Source organism: Cervus elaphus, chromosome 29 (assembly GCF_910594005.1).
Source record: "Cervus elaphus chromosome 29, mCerEla1.1, whole genome shotgun sequence".
NCBI lineage: Eukaryota > Metazoa > Chordata > Mammalia > Artiodactyla > Cervidae > Cervus > Cervus elaphus.
This window is the reverse complement of record NC_057843.1, coordinates 62,465,162-62,488,381: the sequence shown is the minus strand read 5'-3', so window position 1 is coordinate 62,488,381 and position 23,220 is coordinate 62,465,162. Positions and strand designations below refer to the sequence as shown.

Here is a 23,220-nt window from a genome sequence, read left to right as displayed (position 1 = left end):
AATCAGTACTAAAAAGTCATCAAACAACAGTGAAAGAAAGCTAGACAGAAAGAGGACAAAACACCTGCAAAATATACAGAAGACAATTAACTAAACAGTAAGAGTAATCCCTACTGATTATAAATAATATAAATGGATTAAACAGTGGTTGAATGGTTTAAAAAAGAAAAAAAAAAAAAACAGACCCAACTGGAAGTTATACAAGAAACTCATTTTAGATTTAAAGACATATAGGCTCAAAATGAAGGGATGAAAAAAAATACTCCATGCATGTAAATAGTAAGCAAAAGAAACCAGGGGTGGCTACTCATATAAAAGAGAAGAGTCACTTCAACAGGAAGATATAAAAATTATATATGCATACAGCATCAGAGCACATAAAGGTATAAAGCAAATACTGGAATTAAAGAAAAAAATTGCATAAAATGCCCGTAAGGAACTTCAATAATCCCCTTATAAAAAAGGATAGAAAATCAATAAACAAACATGCCTTGAAAACACTAGAGATCACATGCTCCTTACAGACATATTTGAACATACCACCAAACAGCAGCACATATACACTCAAACACAGGCGACATTCTCCCGGATACTTAACAGGCCACAGTCAAGTTTTAACAACTTTAAATAGTCTGTTTTTGAAATTATATTGTTTCAAAATAATTATTAACGAATTAATTAATAATTAACAAACTTGAAATAATTTCAGGTATCTTTTCTGACCACAATAGGATGAAATATATCCCTGAAGGGCAAGAACACAGGAAAATTGAGAAATATGTGGAAACTAAACCATACACTCTTTTCCCCACTTCTGGTTTCATTGAGACTTAACTGACATTGACCACTGCATAGTTTTAAGACATACGGCATAATGCTTTGACTTACATACATCAGGGAATGATTATCACAAGAAGGTTAGTGAACATCATCTTGTATGGATACAAAATAAAAATAAAAGAAAAAAATGTTTCTTTTGTGATGAGAACTCTTAGGATTTCCTTTCTTAACCCTCATATACAAAATACACCAATTTTAATTATATTTACATGATGTATAAAACATTTTTTTTAAAAAACCATGGGTCAAAGACAAAATCAAAGGGAAAATGAAAGTCTATTGAGACAAGCTAAAATGAAACCCAACACACTAAGACTTTGCGGATGAACGAAAAGCAAAACTACAGGGGATGTTCATAGTGATAAATGCATACAGTAAAAGGTAAGAAAAACTTCAAATAAAAAATTTAATTTTATGCTTCAAGGAACTATAGAAAATGAAAACACTCATCTCACATTTAGCAGAAGGACTTAGACAACAGAAAAATAATAGAAAATATAAACAAAACTAAGTAGTGTTTTTCTGAAAACACTAATGTGACAGACTGTTAGCTAGATTAAGGAGAAAGAGAGACGAATCAATGAAATCACAAATGAAAAAGGAGGAATACAAATGATGCCTCAGGAATAAAAGAATCATTAGAGTCTATCATAAATAATTATATCAACAAATTAGATAACCTAGAAGAAACAGATAAATTCCTAGAAACATACAACCTATTAACACTGAATCGAGACAAAATAGAAAGTCTGAACAGACCAATAACAAATAAGGAGACGGAATCAATAATGTAAAAATAAAGAAAATCCAGGACCATGTGGCTTCTCTGGTAAATTTTACCAAACATTTAACGAATTCACACCAATCCTTTTCAAAGTCCTCCAAAAACACTAGAGAGGAGGGAACACTTTTATATTAAGTTTACAAGGCCAGCATTACCTTAATATCAAAGTCAGACAAAGACATTACAAGAAGATTATAGAACAATATCTGGAATGAGCAGATTCAAAAATCCTCAAAAAATATTAGCAAAGCTAATTCAAGAATTAGAAGGATCCTACTCCATGATTAAGTGTGATTTATTCATGGCATGCAAGGATGGTTCAAAATACACAGATCAATCAACATAATACACTACATTAACAAAATGGGGAAAAACTCATGATCATCTCAGTAGACGCAGAAAAGGATTTGACAATATTCAACATTCTTTCATGACAAAAACTCTCAGCAAATTGGGTACAGAAGGACCACACCTCACCACAATAATGGCATATATGAAAAGACCACAGCAAACATATTACTCAACAGTGAGAAACTGAAAGCTTTTGCTCTAATATCAGGAAGAAGGAAAAATGCCCAGACCCACCACGTTTATTCAACATAGCACTGAAAGTCCGAGCCAGAGGACTTAGGCAAGACGAAGAAATAAAATGCATTAAAATCAGAGGAAGAAGTCAAATTGCCTCCATTTGCAGATGAGATGATCATATATGTAGAAAATCCTAAGGTCTCAAAAACAACAACAGTGACAACGGCAACAGAAACCATAAGAACTCATAAATGAATTTAGCAAAGTTGCAGGATATAAAATCAGCGTATAGAAGTCATTCTATAAAAGTGATGAACTATCCCAAAAAGGATATTAAGGAAAAAGCACCATTCTGAATATAAAGAATGAAATGCTGTGCTATGCTGTGCTTAGTCACTGAGTTGTGTCTGACTGGTTGTGACCCCCATGGACTATAGCCCACCAGACTCCTCTGTCCATGGGGATTCTCCAGGCAAGAACACTGGAGATCCATTATGCTCTCTCTCCAGAATACAACCTCCTCACCTCTCTCCCAACGTATAAAGAGAAGGACACTATATATGTATATCAATCCTCACCCTGAATATACGAATATATTACCTACTACAACACACATGTATAAACACCCTAACAGTCTGCAAAGAAATACATTTCAATCATCCTAGCACTCCATTATGAACACTTTCATAATTCATGCACCTAATGATGGACACATACAAATCAGTATACACAAGTAAGACACATAGACATATCTCCGGGAAACCACTTATGAAAAAACTTCCATACACCAAATGATCCCTAGCTAGTAGAAGCCAGCTCATACATTTGCATATACTAACAAATAATCACATCACATATTTCTAATATATATAAATGAAATTTACCAACTCCCCTGTATAAACCTGAAACCTCACCTTCTCATCAGATATACACATACTAACTTCTCAAAATATATAAGCCTATGAGGCCCCTACTGAAAAACAGAAATCCAAAGCACTAGCAAATATTCCTCCAAATGGCCATGCCCCTTGAATATACACACAAGCTCATTATACACACATCTCTCCATAAGCCCCAAATATAACCACAATTACCCACTACACTACAAATATGCAAAGATATGACAATATACATATACTCTGTTTCAAATACATACCACACTACCTGCATATGCTTATCCCACATTCCCAAATTCTCACACAGAATTAATCCTCCCATCTTGCAGAATACAGAAACACATAAACACAAGTATAAACAACATCCACCGCCCCAAAAAATAGCCACAGACTTGCCCCTACACAGCAAAATATATATAGATGGCCCCATAGATAGCTCCTGAAAACCCACACACACAGAAACCGCAGAACCGTACAAGACCTAGACACAAATGCTGCCCTCAGTACACAGATTATTACCCGACATTCCTCACGGACACAGAACAGACTGTACACCCAAACTAGAATACACCAGTACTTTTCCTAACATTGCCCTTACGCATATGAAAATCCACCATGCAACACATACAAATCCCCAAATTCATGGGTGAAAACAGCACAGGTAAAAATAGTCCTCAAACATCAAACACCTAATCACCAACCACTTGATGCCTGTGCACAACCTCAACACCCTCCAAACACAACACTCACCCTTAGACACTCTCACCAGAATAGAGGCGTGAACTCACCTTAATCACAAATATCCACAGACAAAACTCCTGCACGTTGGACAATCTACCAGACGCCCACCAACCAATTAATTAGGTGCAAACCCCATCTGTGCTTGCAAATCAATCATGATTTGACATCAGACTACAAACAGATGTCTGCTACTTCATTATGGACAAGAGTGCCCTTTGAACACGTGTTGACCGATATTTTCACGTTAAATAGGAAGACGTCTGTGAAACCGTGAGCATGTATGTTAGATCTTCACTCAGTCTCCACTCATTTTCCAATGACCTGCGCTACTTCTTGCGATGAGCGCTCTCCAGTGGAAGAAGTCCCCTCTGGCGCTCCTTCTCCTCAGAAGGCACCGGCGAGAATGGCGCCTGTTACCTGCTCTCACGGCTGACCCGCCACTGCAGGCCCTGCAGTCGGGGCAGCATTCTGGCAGCCTGCTCCCCGCGGATGCCCGTGAGCCTGGTGTGAGCACCGCCCGGGAACCGGGCGCTATGGCGGAGCCTCCCTGCCCTGACCAGGGCACAGCTATCCCCGGCGTGAAACACCGGCATAGAGCGCCGCAGCTGAGCGCTGAAGGCTCGGCGTCTCCCTTACCTCAGACACCTCACAGTTCCTGTGATGGACTCTAGAGGCTGCCAGCAGAGCCCGCCTCGCCCAGGCCAGGCTGGCCGTCGGGGCTCCGCCCTGCCCATTGCAGCCAGCGCTCCTTCTTCCTGAGGGGACAGCCTTAACCGACGCCGGGAGCAGCTGTCGGACAACGGCCGTCAGCCCGCCCGCAGGGGGCGTGCGCGTGCGCGTGCGCGCAGACGCGGGCACACAGCTGTCCCGGGAGGTCGCGGCCGGAGCGGAGCGAGGTGGAGGGTCCGGGCACGCTGGGGAGCGTCTCTGTCCATGCTTCTCACCGGGAACCTTCGTAGCACTCTCTTCTTAAAACCAGCTGTTGTGAGATGCGCATCGGTGATTTTTACATTGCACACGTGAAACGCATGCACTTAGATACAGGAGTTTTGGAGACCTCCACCCTAAGCACAATATACTTAAATTGGGGAAGTGTTCTCATGCCCTTTCATGCCTTTTCTTGCCCTTAGACTGCAGTTCCGTGATTCTTGTTTGTCTGTCAAACACCAGTAGGTCCTTTTCCCTAGTAGGCCAAAAGTTTCCATTAAAGAACAATTCTAGCAAAGAATTTCAGATCTGGGAAATGCTCTGAAATACTACTGTCTGCTGACTCCATTCCTACACTTCCCAAATGCATTCACTCTACTGAGTATTTTTTCTTATTATTTATTTACTACATGGAGGTTCTGCAGTAAATGTTGATTCTCAGATGTTTCCTTGCAAGGTTATTATTATATCAATAACTTTGATCAAGACTTGAAAATTTGGGTCAGTTTCAGGTGACATAGCAGTAGCATGGGAATAATTATATGCTCCCTTCCATTTATATTATATATTGGAGAATATAAGCTGCCCGATCTTAAAAAAAAAAGAAAGAAATAGTAGCAGAATCAACTTACTGATTTGGGTTACTAATACTTTACAAAGAAGACTCAATCATCAGATTCTCTTAGTGGTCAATTCCAAAATTAGTACCATTTCTACTTCACAGGATACCTCATAAAACCCCTGATATCTAACAATACTGAGAGCCTCCAAGCACACAGATTGAAAATTCTACAAGACATACGCATGGGATCCCACTGTACTTCTAATGTTCCATGCTTTAGTAGAATACGATCGGTCATCTAAGGTCTGTGATCCATAATGATAGATTTTTTTCTCAGCAATCAATATCTGCCCCCGCCCCCACCTTTCTGCATGAATAGTCAGAGATCATGGTCCAAAGGACTTTTGCTACTCCCTTCTGCTGCCTGTCTTCCCAAATGACTTCTGGACTAATTTAATTATATCTGCCTTTGTGGTCTAAGATTTTGATGAGTACAAAATGATTGTAGATGTGAAATGGTTTAATTTTTTCCACAATTCAATTTTTATGTCAGTGGCCCACGGAAGGCCCAGTCAAGCTCTACTCAGAGCCATGAATGAGACTCTTTTAACAACTGATTGACAGGACCAGGGGAAGAATCAAGGAGAGAGCCGGCTTTCTGAAGTGCCAGGGTCAATATTTCGCCTCCCCGTTCCTCTAGTGTGAAGTTACTGGTTAAAAATGATTTCATCTTTTCCCCTGAGAAAGGCTCAAATAGTGAGAAATGTCTCCAAGTTGTTAATTTCTTCACCCCTTAACAGTTTGATTGTTGTTTTGTTTTGTTTTAAATAAAGTTTACTGTGATCTTCCTTAAACTGCTCTCACCTCATCTTCTCAACTGAGGTCAAGGGAGAGTGCACAGAGTAGGTAACCCAGAGAATAAACAATAAAAAGTGAGGCGCCTGTGAGAAGACATTTTTGTGCTGAAGAGCACTAAAGGCCTGGGAAATATGCAGATGGACAAGCCATTCCCTTCAAGTGACTGGTAAACCCTCTGAAAGTATCAAATATATGCATCATTGAAATCTTTCAGATTTAGAGTTGGGGAAAAGTTAGAAATCATGAGGAATTGGGCACGAGTTAAGGACAATTTCCTACACAATTGTAACAAAGAAGAGGAAAAAACCTGAGTTCTGAATTCCCAATTCTCTTTCTTTTTATATATGGCCACTGTTAAGTTTTCATACAAGTCTGCCCTTTTGAGGCATTTTTTTTCTTTCGTTATTTTTCTTTTTTTCACCAGGAGTAAAAAACTTTTTAGCAGAAAGAAAAACTTGTGTCCCAAGGGACTCAACTGCACTTTTAAATTTTTACAAACTTTAAAAAGCAATTAAATGGAAAAGGAATAGAGTTTTTAATGAATATTAAAATTAACTCAAAATGGAACATAGATTTAAATGTAAAATTTCAAATTTTGAAACATTTTTAAGAAAATAGGAGAAAATCTTTGGATCCTAGGGCTTGGTGAAGGCTTTTTACACGAGGAGAGCAAAAACATTATTCATAAAAGAAGAGAAAACTGGATTTTACGAAAATTCTACATTTTCCTACATGAAAGACTCTGTTAAGGATGAGAAGCAGCTATGAGATTGGAGAAATTATTTGCAAGTCATACATCGGACAAAAGTCTTAGAGTGTATAAAAGACTATCAAAACTCAATAAAAATAGGAACAATTCAATTAGAAAATGCGGAAAAGATATGAAGAGACATTTCACCAAAAGAGGACATTTGTTTGACAAGTAATTCATGGGAGGACGTTCAAAACTCCTGGTCTTTAATGAAACTCAAATTAGGAATACAATGAGAATAGTCATACGTTGATTTAGAACAGCTAAAATGAAAACTAACTTTATTGTTAGTGAGTATGCCAAGAAATTAGATTTCTGATGGTACTGCTAAGGGAAGTGTAAAATGATACAGTCACGCTGAGAAGCAGTATGGCTATCCCTTTAAAACGCTAAACATTTCCTTCCCATGTGGTCCAGCAACTGCACCCCTGGCTGTTTACTCCAGGAAATGAACACAGGGTGACAGGCATCTGAGTGCGGTCTGCAGCAGTGCGAAGAACAAAGATATTCAAGTTCTGTAAGAAAGATCAAGATTGGAATTCCTGTTCCCACTCATTCCCACTAATGTCACCTCTGAAAAACTGCTTAACCCTGCTAGGCTTCAGTTTATCTTTAAAAAGCAGCGAAACCGAGATGATAATGCTGAGCACTGAGTCGGTTTCAGGCAATGGGGAACTGGCTGGGCTGGAGCTGACATTGGGTCCATCTGTTATGCGGATATGGCATGTGTTGGAATCCTGGTTAGAGGTCTAAGGACAACCAGGATGGGCGGGAAAACACCTGACTCCAGAAATAACATGAGAAAGGCCAGGCTCCAGGGCCCTTGGCAGTCTTGCCTGAGGACCCATCCCTGAGTTCACCACCAAGGGACGGAATGCTAGTCTTCCCCCTTCCAGAGACTGCTGGGCTCTTAAGGGCTGATGCTGGTGGAGGTGCCTCAGTGGTAGAACTCCAGCCAGATGCAGGGACTGTGGGGATGCATGGACGCTTGTTAGACACTCTGGAGGCCTTCCAAGCTCATCTTGGGGAGGGAGTTCCTGCACGAGATCCTGGCTCCAGACATGGGATCCGTGCGGGAGTGCATGCGAGTCCATTGGTGGTCGTCTATCAGGGGGAGTCCAGGATATACGGGAATGCCAGGATTGCAAACAACTTGGCCTGAATCTTTTGAATACCATCTAGTCCATATCGGATATGTGCTAAAGGGGAACTTTGCCATTTTATCGTGTGTCCTAAAGGCTGGGGTGGGTGCATTCTGAGGCCTCCTGGGATGTGGCGGGCTACACAAGGACTCTGTGTCGGGTAGACTGGCAGGAAGGATGATGAGAACATGGCTTCAAGGCTTATTGCCAGGCCGCTAAGTCCTGAGTCAGCGAAGCAGAAAGAAGACACTAGGCTCCTACTGCTGAAGGTGTATGGACACTTGGGACAGGCTGGCCTGGGGCCCTGGCCAGAAAGGAGCAGTTTCATGTGGGGTTGAGGGCCAGGAAGGTGGGCAGTGAGTTTGGGACTGTGGGGGTGGGTGAGGGACTGTGGGGGTGGTTGAGGGATGATGGGGGTGGGTGAGGGACCGTGGGGTGGGGGAGGGATGATGGGGGTGGGTGAGGGACCGTGGGGTGGGGGAGGGATGATGGGGGTGGGTGAGGGACCGTGGGGTGGGGGAGGGATGATGGGGGTGGGTGAGGGACCGTGGGGTGGGGGAGGGATGATGGGGGTGGGTGAGGGACCGTGGGCTGGGGGAGGGATGATGGGGTGGGTGAGGGACCGTGGGGGTGGGTGAGGGACCATAGGGTGGGTGAGAGACGATGGGGGTGGGGGAAGGATGATGGGGGTGGGTGAGGGACCGTGGGGTGGGTGAGGGACCGTGGGGGTGGTTGAGGGATGATGGGGGTGGGTGAGGGACCGTGGGGGTGGGGGAGGGATGATGGGATCCATGAGGGAACATGGGGTGGGTGAGGGACCGTGGGGGTGGGGGAGGGATGATGGGATCCATGAGGGAACATGGGGTGGGTGAGGGATCAGTGGGGTCCGAGAGGGATCATAGGATTGGTGAGGGGTCTTGGGGGTGGGTGAGGAACGGCTGGGAGTCAATTCTAGGAGCAGAGGTGTGAGGACTGCCAGACTGGACCTCAGCTCGCAGCCTGGCGGGGTCCCCTCGCTGTATCTCCCACTCAGTGGGCCAGACCCCCACATGCAAGAGCCTTCTGTGCTGTAGGCAGGAACCCCCTTCCTCATGGCCTGGGTCATGTCCTCCAATTCAGCTCAATTGTCCTGATGCGGGGAACATCCCCCTACCTCCACAGGGAGTAGGTCGTCCCTTCTCCAAACCCGGGGAGTGATGCTTCTTTACTTTGAGAAAGATTTTTACTCCCCTGCAGTATAGACACCTGACAATATGTCTTACTTCCTATTATCCGCTGAATTCTGACACCCCCATCCCCAGTTCTGCGGCTGAGGTGGTAAAGAATCTGCCTGCAATGCGGGAGACACAGGTTTGATCCTGGGGTTGGGAACATCCACTGGATCAGGGAATGACAACCTACTCCAGTATTCTTGCCAGGAGAATTCCATGGACAGAGGAGCCTGGCAGGCTATATACTCCTTGGGGTCCAACATGACTGAGCAACTAACACACACAAAATTCTTATGTTGAGTCCTAAGCTCCAGCACTTCAGAATGTGACTTTCTGTTGTCTTCACAGTCCAGCATGTGGGTTCTTGGCTCTTTAACGAGAGACTGAACCCATGCCCCCTGCAGAAGAAGCCTGGTGTCTTAACCACTGGACAACCAGAGAAGTCCCGATGTGACTTTATTTGGAGTAGAGCTTTTAAAGAGATAATCAAGTTAAGATGAGGTCACTAGGTTGGGTCCTAATCCAGTACGAATGGTGCCCTTACAGAAGGGGAAATGTGGACACAAACACAGAGGGAAGACGATGTGAGCACACAGGGTGAAGATGGCTGTCTACGAGCCAAGGTCAGAGGCCTCAGACTTCTGGGCTCCAGAACCATGAGATGATAGATTCCTGTTGTCTAAGCCACAGTGCCTCTGGTATTTGTTACGGCAGCTGGAGCTGACTGATGCTCTTCCTCTGAGGCCTGTGCATCCCCACGGTAGGAGCCTCCCTTCTCTCCCCCCAGCTGGACTCCAGTGTCCCCACCCCGCCCTCTTCCTGCTGTGATGTCCCTGCCACTTGCTGTTCCCTTGTCCGGGGAGTCAGACGGCAGACCTCAAGTGAAGGGGTGCGTGCTGAGGGTCAGGAGGAGCAGTAGGGCCCCAGGACAGGATCAGGATGAGTCTTTCATTTGTTTTTACTTGGTTTTTCAAGCTTGGATTTGGGGGTCACAGCTGGTGGACGGGGAAGCCAAGAAGGGACCCCTGAGAGCTGATGGGGCTGAGGGAAGGGAGGGGGGACGGTTCCAGTGAGCAGGCTGGGTCCTGAGGCACACCGCTGTAGCTGAGGGGCTTGGGGGATCACCACAGGGCCTGTCTCAGAGCCCCGAGCAGGAACAACGCCAGGGGCCAGGTCTGTGGAAGCAAACGGCTGTGCCTGGTGTGGACGCGCCAGCAGCCTGCAGAGAGTGGTGTGGAACCTGGGTCTCTGGAGGAGGGGACGTCGGCTCAGGGGGCGGTGTAAGGGCAGACGTGGGCTCAGGGGGATATGTAAGGGCAAATGTGGGCTCAGGGGGATGTGTAAGGGCACACGTGGGCTCAGGGGGATGTGTAAGGGCAGACGTGGGCTCAGGGGGATGTGTAAGGGCAGACATGGGCTCAGGGGGCGGTGTAAGGGCAGATGTGGACTCGGGGGGGGGGGTGTAAGGGCAGACGTGGGCTCAGGGGGATGTGTAAGGGCAGACGTGGAATCAGGGGGATGTGTAAGGGCAGACGTGGGCTCAGGAGAGGTGTAAGGGCAGACGTGGGCTCAGGGGGGATGTGTAAGGGCAGACGTGAGCTCGGGCGGAGGTGTAAGGGCAGACGTGGGCTCAGGGTGGGGCGTAAGTGTGAACTCCGGGGCTCAGGCTGAGCTGCCTTGTTTTAGCGTAGCCACTTACCCTCTCTGGGACCTGTTTGCTCACCTATAAAACAGGGGAAAACAGAAAGTATAAAGAAAGCCTCAAAATTTAAATATCCAACAGTGGGACTTCCTTGGTGACCCAGTGGTTACCAATCTGCCTTCCAATGCAGAGGACACTGGTTTGATCCCTAGTCAGGGAACTGATATCCCACGTGACATGGGGCAGCTAAGTCCACGTGCTGCAGCTACTGAGCCCACGTGCTTGGAGCTCACATGCTACAACTAAGAGTGGCCCACACGCTGAAATGAAGAGCCTGAGAGCCGTAACTAGGCCCACCCAACACAGCCAAAAGAAAACAAAAAAACAAATGCAAAGAAATACACACCCAAAAAAAATCCTATAGTAGACTCATATCTGGAATATATAAAATACATAAAGAGCCCTTAAAGGAAGAGACAGAGCCCCCAACAGAAAAATAAGAGGGGAAATCTGGAAAAGAAACATTACAAAAAAAGATATCCAGTGATAATAAATATGTGAAAGTATATTTAATTCATCAAGAAAATCAAACTACAGTAAGCTATTAAAATGAAAACAGATGGAAAGTGCTAAGTATTAGTGAGATTATAATCTATTCTACTGCTAGAGTGAGTGGAAATGGCGAGCCACTTTGGAGATGTTTGGTAATATCGAATACACGCATACCTTTTCCTCCAACAATACTACTCAAGGGATTTTGTGAAATAGAAGATAAAACATTTGGAAGTGAAATGAAATGAAAAGCTTGGAGTGCTAAAATACCCATTAAGAGTGTAACTGCTCACAGAATTCAGTGCAGACAGGAGAGTCCTATAGACCAAGGATCGTGAACACGCTGCACCCACAGGCAACAGTATGGATGAGTCTCACAAATACAAAGTGAGGCAAAAAAGACTGACAACGGGAAATAAATCCTACTGATGGAACATTCAGAGTCTGATCTAAGGTACTGAAGGTGAAGATGCTGGTTTCCGTTGGGTGTTGGTGACAGGAAGGAGGTGTGAGTGGGCCTCTGGGGTATTGATCACATGTTGCCTCACTATGTGAAAATTCATGCAACTTATGAAAAGAGCATGGGTGTATGTATGTTACACTTCAATAAAAACTTTAAAATATGCCTCAAGAATAGATGCCGTAGATGCCCTCATGTGCGAGGGGCTTAGGAAGGGGGTGGCCTGGGGGATGTGGCCAAGGGACGGAGCCCAGGAAGATGCAGAGAGGAGGAGACGGGAAGTCCGGGGCTCCTCAAGGAGAGCAGAGGACCACAGCCCCTCCCCAGAGAGACTGAGGCCCTGAGAACAGCAGGGAAACACACAGGGCCTGACTCACGTGGCAGATGGACTTTCCTGCGGAGAAGTCCCCGGCACACAGCATGTCCTCGCGCACAGAGAAGTTTTTGCCTCTCGCACGTCCATATAACATGTTACAGAGCTTGTTCCCAATGAAGCTCACCTTACCCGCCTGGAGATGGAAGGGTTCCAGCAGGGGAGCTGCGAGGATAAAGAGGAAGTCAGGGAAGGATGCTGTGGCCTAGCTACAGAGCTCTGCCTTACCAGTCAGCACCAGCCCTCAGCTCGGGGCTTTCTCCGCACAGCTGGGCGTCCACCCTTGTCTCAGTCTTCTACCTCTGCCTAGTAAGCCCTCCTGTGTTTCTCAGACGTTTCCAAACTCATCCTATCCCCTCCACCTCTTTCACAGCAACAGGCCACACTCCTGTTCCACAAAGGGAGCAGGCGAATCCCTCCAGCACCTGCCGCTCACTGGCGCTTAGCAGCCACTCACCAACCGGTCTACCCTTTCACTAACCTTCCCACCCACTCACCTTTTGTTTATCATTAACCTTGCTTTGCATCCACCTGTTCCTCCATCCACCTACCTGTCTTTCCTCATGTCCCATTCGCCCACTCACCCTTCCATCCATTTGCCTATACACTCATCTTTTCATTCATCTATTTTCCGCTCCATCAACAGACCCACTCACTGCATCTCTCTGCCCACCGTCCTTTCACCCATCCGCCCAAACATCTACACTTCCACCCACTCATCCTCCCACCTTCCCCCATTCATCCTCTGATCCAATCAGTCATTTATTCATCATTCAGTTTACTCATTTATTCCTCTGTTCTCGTGTTAAGTATGTTTTAACTAATGATACAGTGGAATGTAGTTAATTGGTGAAGACAGGGTAAATGAAGTAAATAAGTAGCATTACTTTAGATCTAATAAGTGGTATAGAGGAAATAAAACAGGGAGACGTGCTATTAGGGGCAGCCTGTTTTAGCTCACATGATCTAGTAAAACTCCGCAGAGGAGCAGCTGAGTTGCTCACTCCTAAAGAAACAAGTCATGACAAGATTAGTTGGGAGAGAAAACGAGTCCAGGGAGACAGTCAAGGAGCAGACCTGAGGTGGGAATGGCCTTGGCATCGTCAAGGCAGGAGGGAGGCCTGCTGGCTGGGGTGGTGTGGGTGAGGGATGCAGCAGGAGATGAGAGAGAGGAATGGGCCTGAGAGCCAAGGCAGGGAGTTTTGACCTTATTTTAAGAAGAAACGAGAAGCACTGGGGGTGATGAGCAGGGAACTGGCATGACGCCTGCTCTGAAGCAAATGCTCAGACAGCTGTGTGGAGAGTGACACAGAGCACGCAGGGTGGGAGCCGGGACCAGTCTGGAGTCCAGGGAGGAGGGGCCCGGGGGCAGCTTGGGATACCTACCAGGTGCCAGGCCCTGCCTGGGGCGTGGGCTGGGATGTCAGGGTCCCTGTCCTCAAGGAGGAGCCTGTGTGTGTGTGTGTGTGTGTGTGTGCGTGTGTGTGTGTGTGTGTGTGTGTGTGTGTGAAGTGTTTATACATGTGATGTGTGTGTGCGTGTGTGTGTGTGAAGTGCGGCATGCATGTGTTGTATGTGTGTGTGTGTGTGTGTGAAGTGTGGTATTCATGTGTTGTATGTATGTGTGTGTGTGTGAAGTATGCTATGCCTGTGTTATGTGTGTGTGGTGTGAGAATTCTGGGGACCTGGTTGTTTGTCCTATGATTATTGACTGTTAACTGACATACTAATAGGCAAGGACCAGGGATGCTGGAACATCCCACCCAATGAAGCAGCATCTGTTCAAAATGCCTGGAGCACCTCTGTAGAGAAACACCATACCAAATTATGACCCTACAAATAATTACAAATGAATATTCTTTCCCTCCCTAATTTGGCATCCTAAGCATTTTACCAAGTCATAAACACTCCTTTCTTCAGTGAAGGCTCTTGCTCATAAGTTTTGGTCTACTTTTCTCCTCTTTCAATCTTAAAAAATACAATTTGCCTAACAAGTCTACAAATTAGATAGACAACCTGAGCTGGGAGAAAACCAAAGTGAGGTCTGGAGAGTGAAATCCTCTAAGTCATAATCATTCTAAACTGATCAGGCAGGCTCAGAGATCAGAGGTCATACTTGTATTTTCTTTCCACTTTTCCCAAGCACCTCCTATGCCACTGGGAAATCAGAGAGGTTGTCAGTGACCTGGAAGGAGTCAGCCCCCAACCATGACCTTTGAGTTGGATCAAGTCATCTCAGATCTATGGTTGATTTAAACCTTGGAATCAAGAACTAGAAAGACTTCAAGAACTCAGATTCTTGATTCCAAAGTCAAAGATTCCCAGACTTCAGAGCTTTACACTTAGGGAACACCAAAGCTTTAGAATCGCACACTTTCAGAACTAGAAGTAGAATGGTCCAGTCCTCTGGAAATGAAGCACAGTGGGCCAGGGGCCCTTTGTCTGGGGACCCCTCAGATGGAGGCACACCTCCCTTCTTTGTTCCTGTCCTTCTCCCCTTCCTCCGCCTCCTCTCATCCCCCCCAACTCCCCCACACCCTCTCACTTTCCTCGTTGAGCATCCCCCAGCCGGTTATCCAGCAGGACGAGTTCCTGGGGAGCTTCATGCCAGGGACTGGGAGGCAGGCGGGGACGATGGAGGAGGTGAAGTTCACAGGAGACGGCAGCTGCAACATGGCGATGTCGCTCCCGAAGGGATGCAGCTTCTCGAAGTCTGGGTGCGTGATAACCCGGCTCACGGGTACCTCCCGGGTCTGAGGGCCGTGCTGGTAGAGCTGGGTGCTCCCTAACAGAACCCGGTAGCTCTCCGGGGCTTTGGGTTTGCTGGAGAAGGAAAGGCGCCTTGTCACCATCACCTCCAAGCGGGGACGCGCTCTCTGCCTGCATCCCCGTCTAACTGCCCGCACCCCTCTGGGCCCCTCCACTCCTCGTCTCCCCATTTCTAGTGTTCAGGAGCCCTTCTTTCCTGAGGCTGATTGACGCCCTGCTTACAGTTTCAGACATGTGGCTGGCATCTCCATCACACACTAGAATTGCAGAAGCACCAAATCCTTGTTCTGGAAAGGTCCTCGGTGGGGTCATCACATGAAGGCCTTTGATTGTAGGCAGCAGGCATTCTGGCTCAGTCCCAGCTCTAATTTCACCCTTCCCGAGACGCCACACAACGCACCTTCTGGCCCCACACTCTTCCTTCCAGACCATCCCCTTTTTTCAACACCTACCTGCCCAAAGCCTGCTTCTCCACTGAGTTACAAGGACTCGCAAAAGATTCATTAAATAAATGAGCCAGTGAAGGCAGGAAATGGAACCTTGCCTTTTTCCCCAACACAGGTGCCGAATCTCCCCCACCCTCACTGTCTCCACGGCCCATCTGCTTGGAGCCCCTCTCTCATGTTCCCCTCATGGACCCTTCCCCTCCAGCAAGCCCTCCCTCTCCACAGCCCTTCTCCTGACCCCCACCCCATGTGCTCTGCCCTCCTCATCCATGCTGGGCTTTCTCTTCTGACGGGATGGAGACGTGGTGAGGTGGGATCTGCCACCCCTGATGCCACAGAGGGGCTTGCACGGAGCATGGCTCAGAGTGGGTGCCGACAGACCCTGAGCCCGAAAGCTCCAGCGCCCAGACCTGGCCTGCGGTGCCTGAACGCCCTGGTGAGCCCCGTCCTCTGTTCAGAAGCCTGGCACCGCGCCAGCCCCGCGTGGCTGAGTGAATGAGACTCCTGAGCAGCCCTGTCACTCTCCCAGCGAGCCCACCTCCCCCTTATGAGCCTAGCCCCTACCACAGCTCCTCAAATGCATGCCAGGGCCTGCGACTCCTCCTGGGCACACAGCTTCACAGGAGTAAGAAGAATTGCCCAGCTGCTGGCCACACATGCGGTCCCAGGCAAGAGAGGTCCAGAGAAACATCTATTTCTGCTTTATTGACTACACCAAAGCCTTTGACTGTTTGGATCACAATAAACTGTGGGAAATTCTGAAAGAGATGGGAATACCAGACCACCTGACCTGCCTCTTGAGAAACCTGTATGCAGGTCAGGAAGCAGCCGTTAGAACTGGACGTGGAACAACATACTGGTTCCAAATAGGAAAAGGAGTATGTCATGGCTGTATATTGTCACCCTGCTTATTTAACTTACATGCAGAGTACATCATGAGAAATGCTGGGCTGGAGGAAGCACAAGCTGGAATCAAGATTGCGGGAGAAATATCAATAACCTCAGATTTGCAGATGACACCACCCTTATGGTAGAAAGTGAAGAAGAACTAAAGAGCCTCTTGATTAAAGTGAAAGAGGAGAGTGAAAAAGTTGTCTTAAAGCTCAACATTTAGAAAACTAAGATCATGGCATCCAGTCCCATCACTTCATCGCAAATAGATGGGGAAACACTGGAAACAGTGGCTGACTTTATTTTTCTGGGCTCCAAAATCACTGCAGATGGTGATTGCAGCCATGAAATTAAAAGACACTTACTCCTTGGAAGGAAAGTTATGACCAACCTAGATGGCATATTAAAAAGCAGAGACATTACTTTGCCAACAAAGGTCCGTCTGGTCAAGACTATGGTTTTTCCAGTGGTCATGTATGGATGTGAGAGTTGGACTGTGAAGAAAGCTGAGCACCGAAGAATTGATGCTTTTGAACTGTGGTGTTGGAGAAGACCCTTGAGAGCCCCTTGGACTGCAAGGAGATCCAACCAGTCCATCCTAAAGATCAGTCCTGGGTGTTCACTGGAAGGACTGTTGCTGAAGCTGAAACTCCAATACTTCGGCCACCTCATGGGAAGAGTTGACTCATTGGAAAAGACCCTGATGCTGGGAGGGATTGGGGGCAGGAGGAGAAGGGGATGACAGAAGATGAGATGGCTGGATGGCATCACCAACTGGAAGGACATGAGTTTGAGTAAGCTCCGGGAGTTGGTGATGGACAGGGAGGCCTGGCTGCTATTCATGGTGTCGCAAAGAGTCGGACACAACTGAGCGATTGAACTGACTGATTTAAAGTGAGTAAAGTCGCTTAGTCGTGTCTGACTCTTCGCCACCCTATGTACTGTAGCCTATCAGGTTCCTGTTGTCCGTGGGATTTTCCAGGCAAGAGTACTGGAGTGGGTTGCCATTTCCTTCTCCAGGGGATCTTCCCAACGCAGGGATCGAACCGGGTCTCCCATTTTGTAGGCAGACGCTTTACCGTTTGAGCAACGAGGGAAGTCCTTTAAACAATTCTACTTTGATATAATTTTTAAGCCATGATGTTCACATATTACAAAGGACAATTCAATGATTTTCAGTAAATTGTTAAAAATTTTATTTATATTTAAATAAACCTTTTATTTTAGAATAGTTGTAGGTTTATGAAAAAGCTGCAAAGATAATACAAAGACTTCCAATATCCCCACACTGTTTCCCCTAATGTTAAGATCTTGTATTACTACAGTACATTTATCATAACTAGGGAGACAATACTGATACATTGATGTTAACCTTAGTCCATTTCTTTTTTTCAGTTTTTTAAGTTTGAGGAGCATAGCATAGTGATTTGCCTTACATGCATCATGAAGTGGTCGTCACAATAAATTTAATGAAACCACATAGGTACAAAATTAAAGAAATTGAAAAAAAATGTGTTTCCCGGTGATTAGAACCCAGGATTTACTCTATCAGCTTTCATGTATAACACGCATGCATGCTAAGTCACTTTAGTCGTGTCTGACTCTGTGCGACCCCATGGACTGCAGCCCACCAGGCTCCGCTGTCCCTGGGATTCTCCAGGCAGGAACACTGGACTGGGTTGCCATTTCCTTCTCCAGTGCATGAAAGTGAAAAGTGAAACTGAAGTCGCTCAGTCGTGTCCGACTCTTTGCGACCCCATGGACTGCAGCCCACCAGGCTCTTTCATCCATGGGATTTTCCAGGCAAGAGCACTGGCGTGGGGTGCCATTGCCTTCTCCCATGTATGACATAGATCAGTATTAATTATATTTCTCATGCTGTATATTACATTCCTAGTACTTATGTATCTTATAACTGGGAATTTTACATTCCTAGTACTTATTTATCTTATAGCTGCGAATTTGTATCTTTGACTGTAGCTATCCAGTTCCTGCTTCCCTATTCCTGGCCTCCTGTAACCACAAGTTTGATATCTCTTTCTCTATGAATTTGTTTTTAAAGTATAATTGACCTACAATGCTATGTTAGCTCCTGTTACACAGCAGTGTGATTGGATATTTCTACACATTTCAAAATGATAAGTTAGTTATGATACATCACCATACAAAGACATTACATGGTTAGTGACTGTATTCCCCAGACAGTACATTTCCTACCCATTGCATACTAATTTATTTTGCAACTATATAAATACTATTTATCTGTTTATTCCTTTTGACTGTGCTGGGTCTTTGCTGCTCCATGAGGGGTTTGTCTAGTTGTGGAGAGCAGAGGGTACTCTTTGCTGTGGTGTGGCGCTTCTCCGATGGTGGCTTCCCTTGTGGAGCACGTTTTCTAGGGCGTGGAGGCTTTAGCAGTTGAGGCACATGGGCTTAGTTGCCCCGCAGCATGTGTTGTCTTCCTGGACCTGGAATTGAACACGTGTCCCCTGCACTGGCAGGCGGATTCTGATTCACGGGGTCGCCACAGAACTCTTGCCATGGGCACTTTGCACCTCAATCCCCCTCAGCTTTTGCTTTCTTCCCCCCAGTCCTCTCCCTTCTGGTAACCACCTGTTTGTTCTCTGTGTCTAAACTCTGTTTATGTTTTGTTATGCTTGTTCATTTATTCTTTTAGATTTCACATTTAAGTGTCATCATCATACAATGCTTGTCTTTGTCTGACTTATTTCACTTTAGCGTAATACTCTCTGGGCTTCCCAGGTGGCGCTAGTGGTAAAGAACCCGCCTTTCTATGCAGGAGTCTTAAGAAACAGTTCAATCTCTGGGCTGGGAAGATTCCTTGGAGGAGGGCATGGCAACCCACTCCAGTATTCCTGCCTGGAGAATCCCATGGACAGAGGAGACTGGAGGGCTACAATCCACAGGTCGCAAAGAGTTAGACACGACTAAAGCGACTTAGAATAGAGCGCATGATGTTTTCTAGGTCCACGCATGTTGTCACAAATGGTAAGATTTCATTCTTTATCATATATGTGGTTTGCAATATTTTCTCCAAGGCTGTGGCTTGTCTTTTAACAGTGGCTTTTGAAGAGCTAAAGTTTTTAATTTAATGAAGTCTAATTTACTAATTTTTTCTTGTATAACTCCTGCTTTTGATATTATATCTAAGAGATCTTGAAGATTTTCTCCTATGTTTTCTCTGAGAAATTTTAAAGGTTGTTTTTTGCATTTGAAACCATGATCAAATTTTAGTTCATTTTTGCCTAGCATGATAAGTTTCTGTTTCTTAGTGTTTGGTCTTTCTTGTGGATATCCATTTGTACCAGCACCTCTTTTTTTTTTTTATTTTTGGTTACAAAATAAGATTAGTGTTTCTCGTATGGAATTGTTTTAGGACATTTGTTGAAAATCAATTCATAATAAAAAGTAAGGGTCTATTCCTGGACTCTCAATTCTGTGCCATTGAACTATATTCCTTTCCTGTGCCAGAAATCCACTGTCTATTAGTTATGGTAAAATTTGAAATCAGGTAATGAAATTTCTCCAGCTTTATTCTATTGCCAAATTGTTTAGGCTGTTTTACATCCTCCACATTTCCCTATGAATTTTAGGATCAACTGTCAAATTCTACCCAAAAAGAGCCTGCTTAGAATTTTCATTGGGACTGCATTGAATTTATAGACCAATTTGAAAAGAATTGCTTTCTTGATAATATGAAATTTCCTGATCCATTAGCAAGAACTGTTTTTCTATTTGGATAGATCTTTAATTTCTGTCAGCAGTATTTTGTAGTTTTCAGTGTACAGATCTTACACTTCTTTATTACGTTTATTGCTAGGTACTTAATTATTTTCCATGCTATTCTGAATGAAATTATTTTAATTCCCTTTTCATATTTTTGTACCTAGTATATAGAAACACTATTTTTATAAGAAATGTTGCTTGCTATGAACTTTCTAAACTTCTTTCTTTATCCTAGTCTGTTTCATCTTGTTTTACTCTGCTTTGGTGGGTTCGATGGGGTTTTCTAACACATGCAACCATGTCTTCTGCAATAAAAGTTCAACCTTTTCCATTTAAAGTTGGATTCCTTTAGTTTCTTATTTCCCTCCTATCTTCTTTTCCTTTTTCCATTCCTCCCTTCTTTCCTCTCTTTCTCTCTCTCCCTTTCTTTCTTTCCTCCATTTTATACAGTTGACATTGATAAGGACCCTGTTTTTTAAAATATGGTCTATCAATCTTTGTCTTTAATTTTGAGTATTTAATCTATTCACATTAATGTGATTATTGATACAGTTGGAATTACATTTTCCAGCTTGCAATTTGTTTTCTGTATGTGTCTTATCTTTCCCGCACTTTTGAGATGGCCTGGGATGCGGGACCCTTTGCTGAAGTGCCGCAGCGGCTTCCCACATACTGGTGTACACATGGGTGAGTCCCCCCTGTGGGTTAGCGTCCCACAGACAACGCAACTGGCTGGGTTCCGGGCTTGATCGCCCCAGTGGGCAGTGCGCGGGGTGCTCCCTCCTTCACTGGCCCTTTCCGGAAGCACACAGTGGGTGCCTGAGTAGACACCACAGGGGCTGATTGAAACTGCAATCTCTCTCTCTGCCACGTCCTCTTCTTTCAGTCTTTTCCGTCCCTCCTCCCTTCTCCTCCCCCTTAGTTCTCTACCTGCACTCCCATCCCCTAATCCTGAATACTTCTTGTGTCTTTACATTTCTGTCATTGGTATTTTTGCTTTATGTAGGTTTGTCTGTCCAACTGCTCCTGCTAGTCTCTGCTGACCTTGTGGGCATGGTGGAGCACCTTGCCTCGAAATACAAATACAATCCACATTGTTTGAGACTCCAGCCTTGGGTTATTTTCCTGTGTGCTTTCCAACTCTTTGCAACCCTTTGGACTGTAGCCCTCCAGGCCCCTCTGTCTGTGGGATTTTCCAGGCAAGAATACTGGAGTGGGTTGCTTTCTCCTTCTTCAGCAGATCTTCCCAACCCATAGATCAAACCCCTGTCTTCTGTGCCTCCTGCATTGCAGGCAGATTCTTTACCCACTGAGCCAACTTAGTGGGAGTTTAAAGAACAAAAAAAGAAGAGGAGCCTGTATCTCTCTCCTGTGACTTTGCAGTGTACTATTCTACCACCAGGTTTCTCTGTCCATGAGATTCTCCAGGCAAGAATACTGCAGTGGGTTTCCATTTCCCACTCCAGGGGATCTTCCGGACCCAGGGATTGAACCTGCATCCCTTATGTCTCCTGCATTGGCAGATGGGTTCTTTACCACTAGCACCACCTGGGAAGCCTATTTTGCCAGGACTCTCAGGAAATACTGATCCATCTGTAGTCCCTCAGACTGAGGGGAAAATAAAAGACCTTTTAGAACTCAAGCAGGAAAACTATGAGATCTCTAGTGCTATAAAAATTAGCTTATCTGGCTTAAGTTTGTGGGTTTAATCAATACAGACTTCTCCATATTATCAACAATAAGTATAACACTTTTATTGTACCTAGAGTTACTGGAAGTCAAGAAGTGCATAGTTTCTATTGCAGAATCTGTCACTGAGGAAAATAAACTGATATGATTAAACTAAGTAAATATGACTGGGGTAAGAGTTTTCAGTAAACTCCATAGGAATAATTGGTCTTCCCTGGTGGCTCAGATGGTAAAGAATCCCCGTGCAGTGCAGGAAACCTGGGTTCCATCCCTGGATCAGAAAGATCCTCTGGAGAAGGGAATGGCTACCCATTCCAGTATTCTTGTGTGGAGAATCCCATGGACAAAGGAGTCTGGCGGGCTATAGTTCATGGGGTTGCAAAGAATTGGACACAACTGCATGACTAGCGCTTTCACACTTTTATGGCAATAATTATGTTTTAGAAATGTCCTTCTAGAATAGTTCCTCCTAATTTTGGTAACTTGAAACTAAATTAAATTAAAGAATGGTAATCTACTGAGCATCCAGGACATTTTAAATGAAATGAAGTATTGGAACATTAATTGCTAAACAGGTCTAAATTTACCTATTCTTTTTCTCTTGTGAGAGAGAAACTAAAGATGTTTGGCTTTATTAGACATATGTCTTGCAGCACATCAAGGAAAGAAATTGTGCTTTGGAAAGATATGTGTTTCTAGAAGTTATGAGATATTCCAATCAGGGAATGTTAATGTAAAATGCAGTTCATGGTGGCTTAAGAAAAATAGTATGTTTGTTTTCAGAAAAGAAGGTATGAGGAATGGAAATATACTTTGTTATTAATAAAAAGAAAGAGGTGGTTTTGTCCTAGAGATGGTTAGCTCTGCATGGATAAAATAAGGTACAAAATACATCTACAGAAAATTGCAGAGGCTTTCTGGGAAAGGAACATTGAGAAAAGAATTTTGTATAAGGTTGGGACTGTCTAAGGTTAGGTTAAATTTAGATAGATTGATTTTATTAAGAGTAGGCTGATATGAGACTGGATTTGGTTTCTTTCAAAGAGAATGAAATTTTCCTGAAACACTGCTTTTGATAACAGATTGTGAGTTTCTGTGATGTTAGTGATCTGTACTTACTTTTGAATTTTTTTTTTAGCTCAAGGAATAATTGTTTCACAGCAACCTATGATTCTCTCTGACAGGGTATTTTATTTCTTTTTTATTTCTTTTTGTTTCCTCATTTATTTATATTAGTTGAAGGCTCATTACTTTACAATATTGTAGTGGTTTTTGCTATACATTGATATGAATCAGCCATGGATTTACATGTGTTCCCCATCCCGATCCCCCCTCCCACATCCCTTCCCACCCCATCCTTCTGGGTCATCCCAGTGCACCAGCCCCGAGCACTTGTCTCATCTAAGTGCTG

General features: G+C 44.8%; 1 protein-coding gene across 1 annotated transcript; it reads right to left on the bottom strand.

Annotated features, from left to right (window-relative positions):
* Positions 1-10,870: 10,870 nt before the first annotated feature.
* Positions 10,871-15,119, bottom strand: LOC122685920 (putative serine protease 47). Its single transcript, XM_043890957.1, has 3 exons — positions 14,813-15,119; positions 12,272-12,432; positions 10,871-10,963 (listed from the first exon to the last, which is right to left on the bottom strand). Exons 1-3 carry the CDS (start codon positions 15,117-15,119, stop codon positions 10,871-10,873), a joined length of 561 nt encoding a protein of 186 aa, XP_043746892.1.
* Between the last annotated feature and the right edge of the window lie 8,101 nt (positions 15,120-23,220).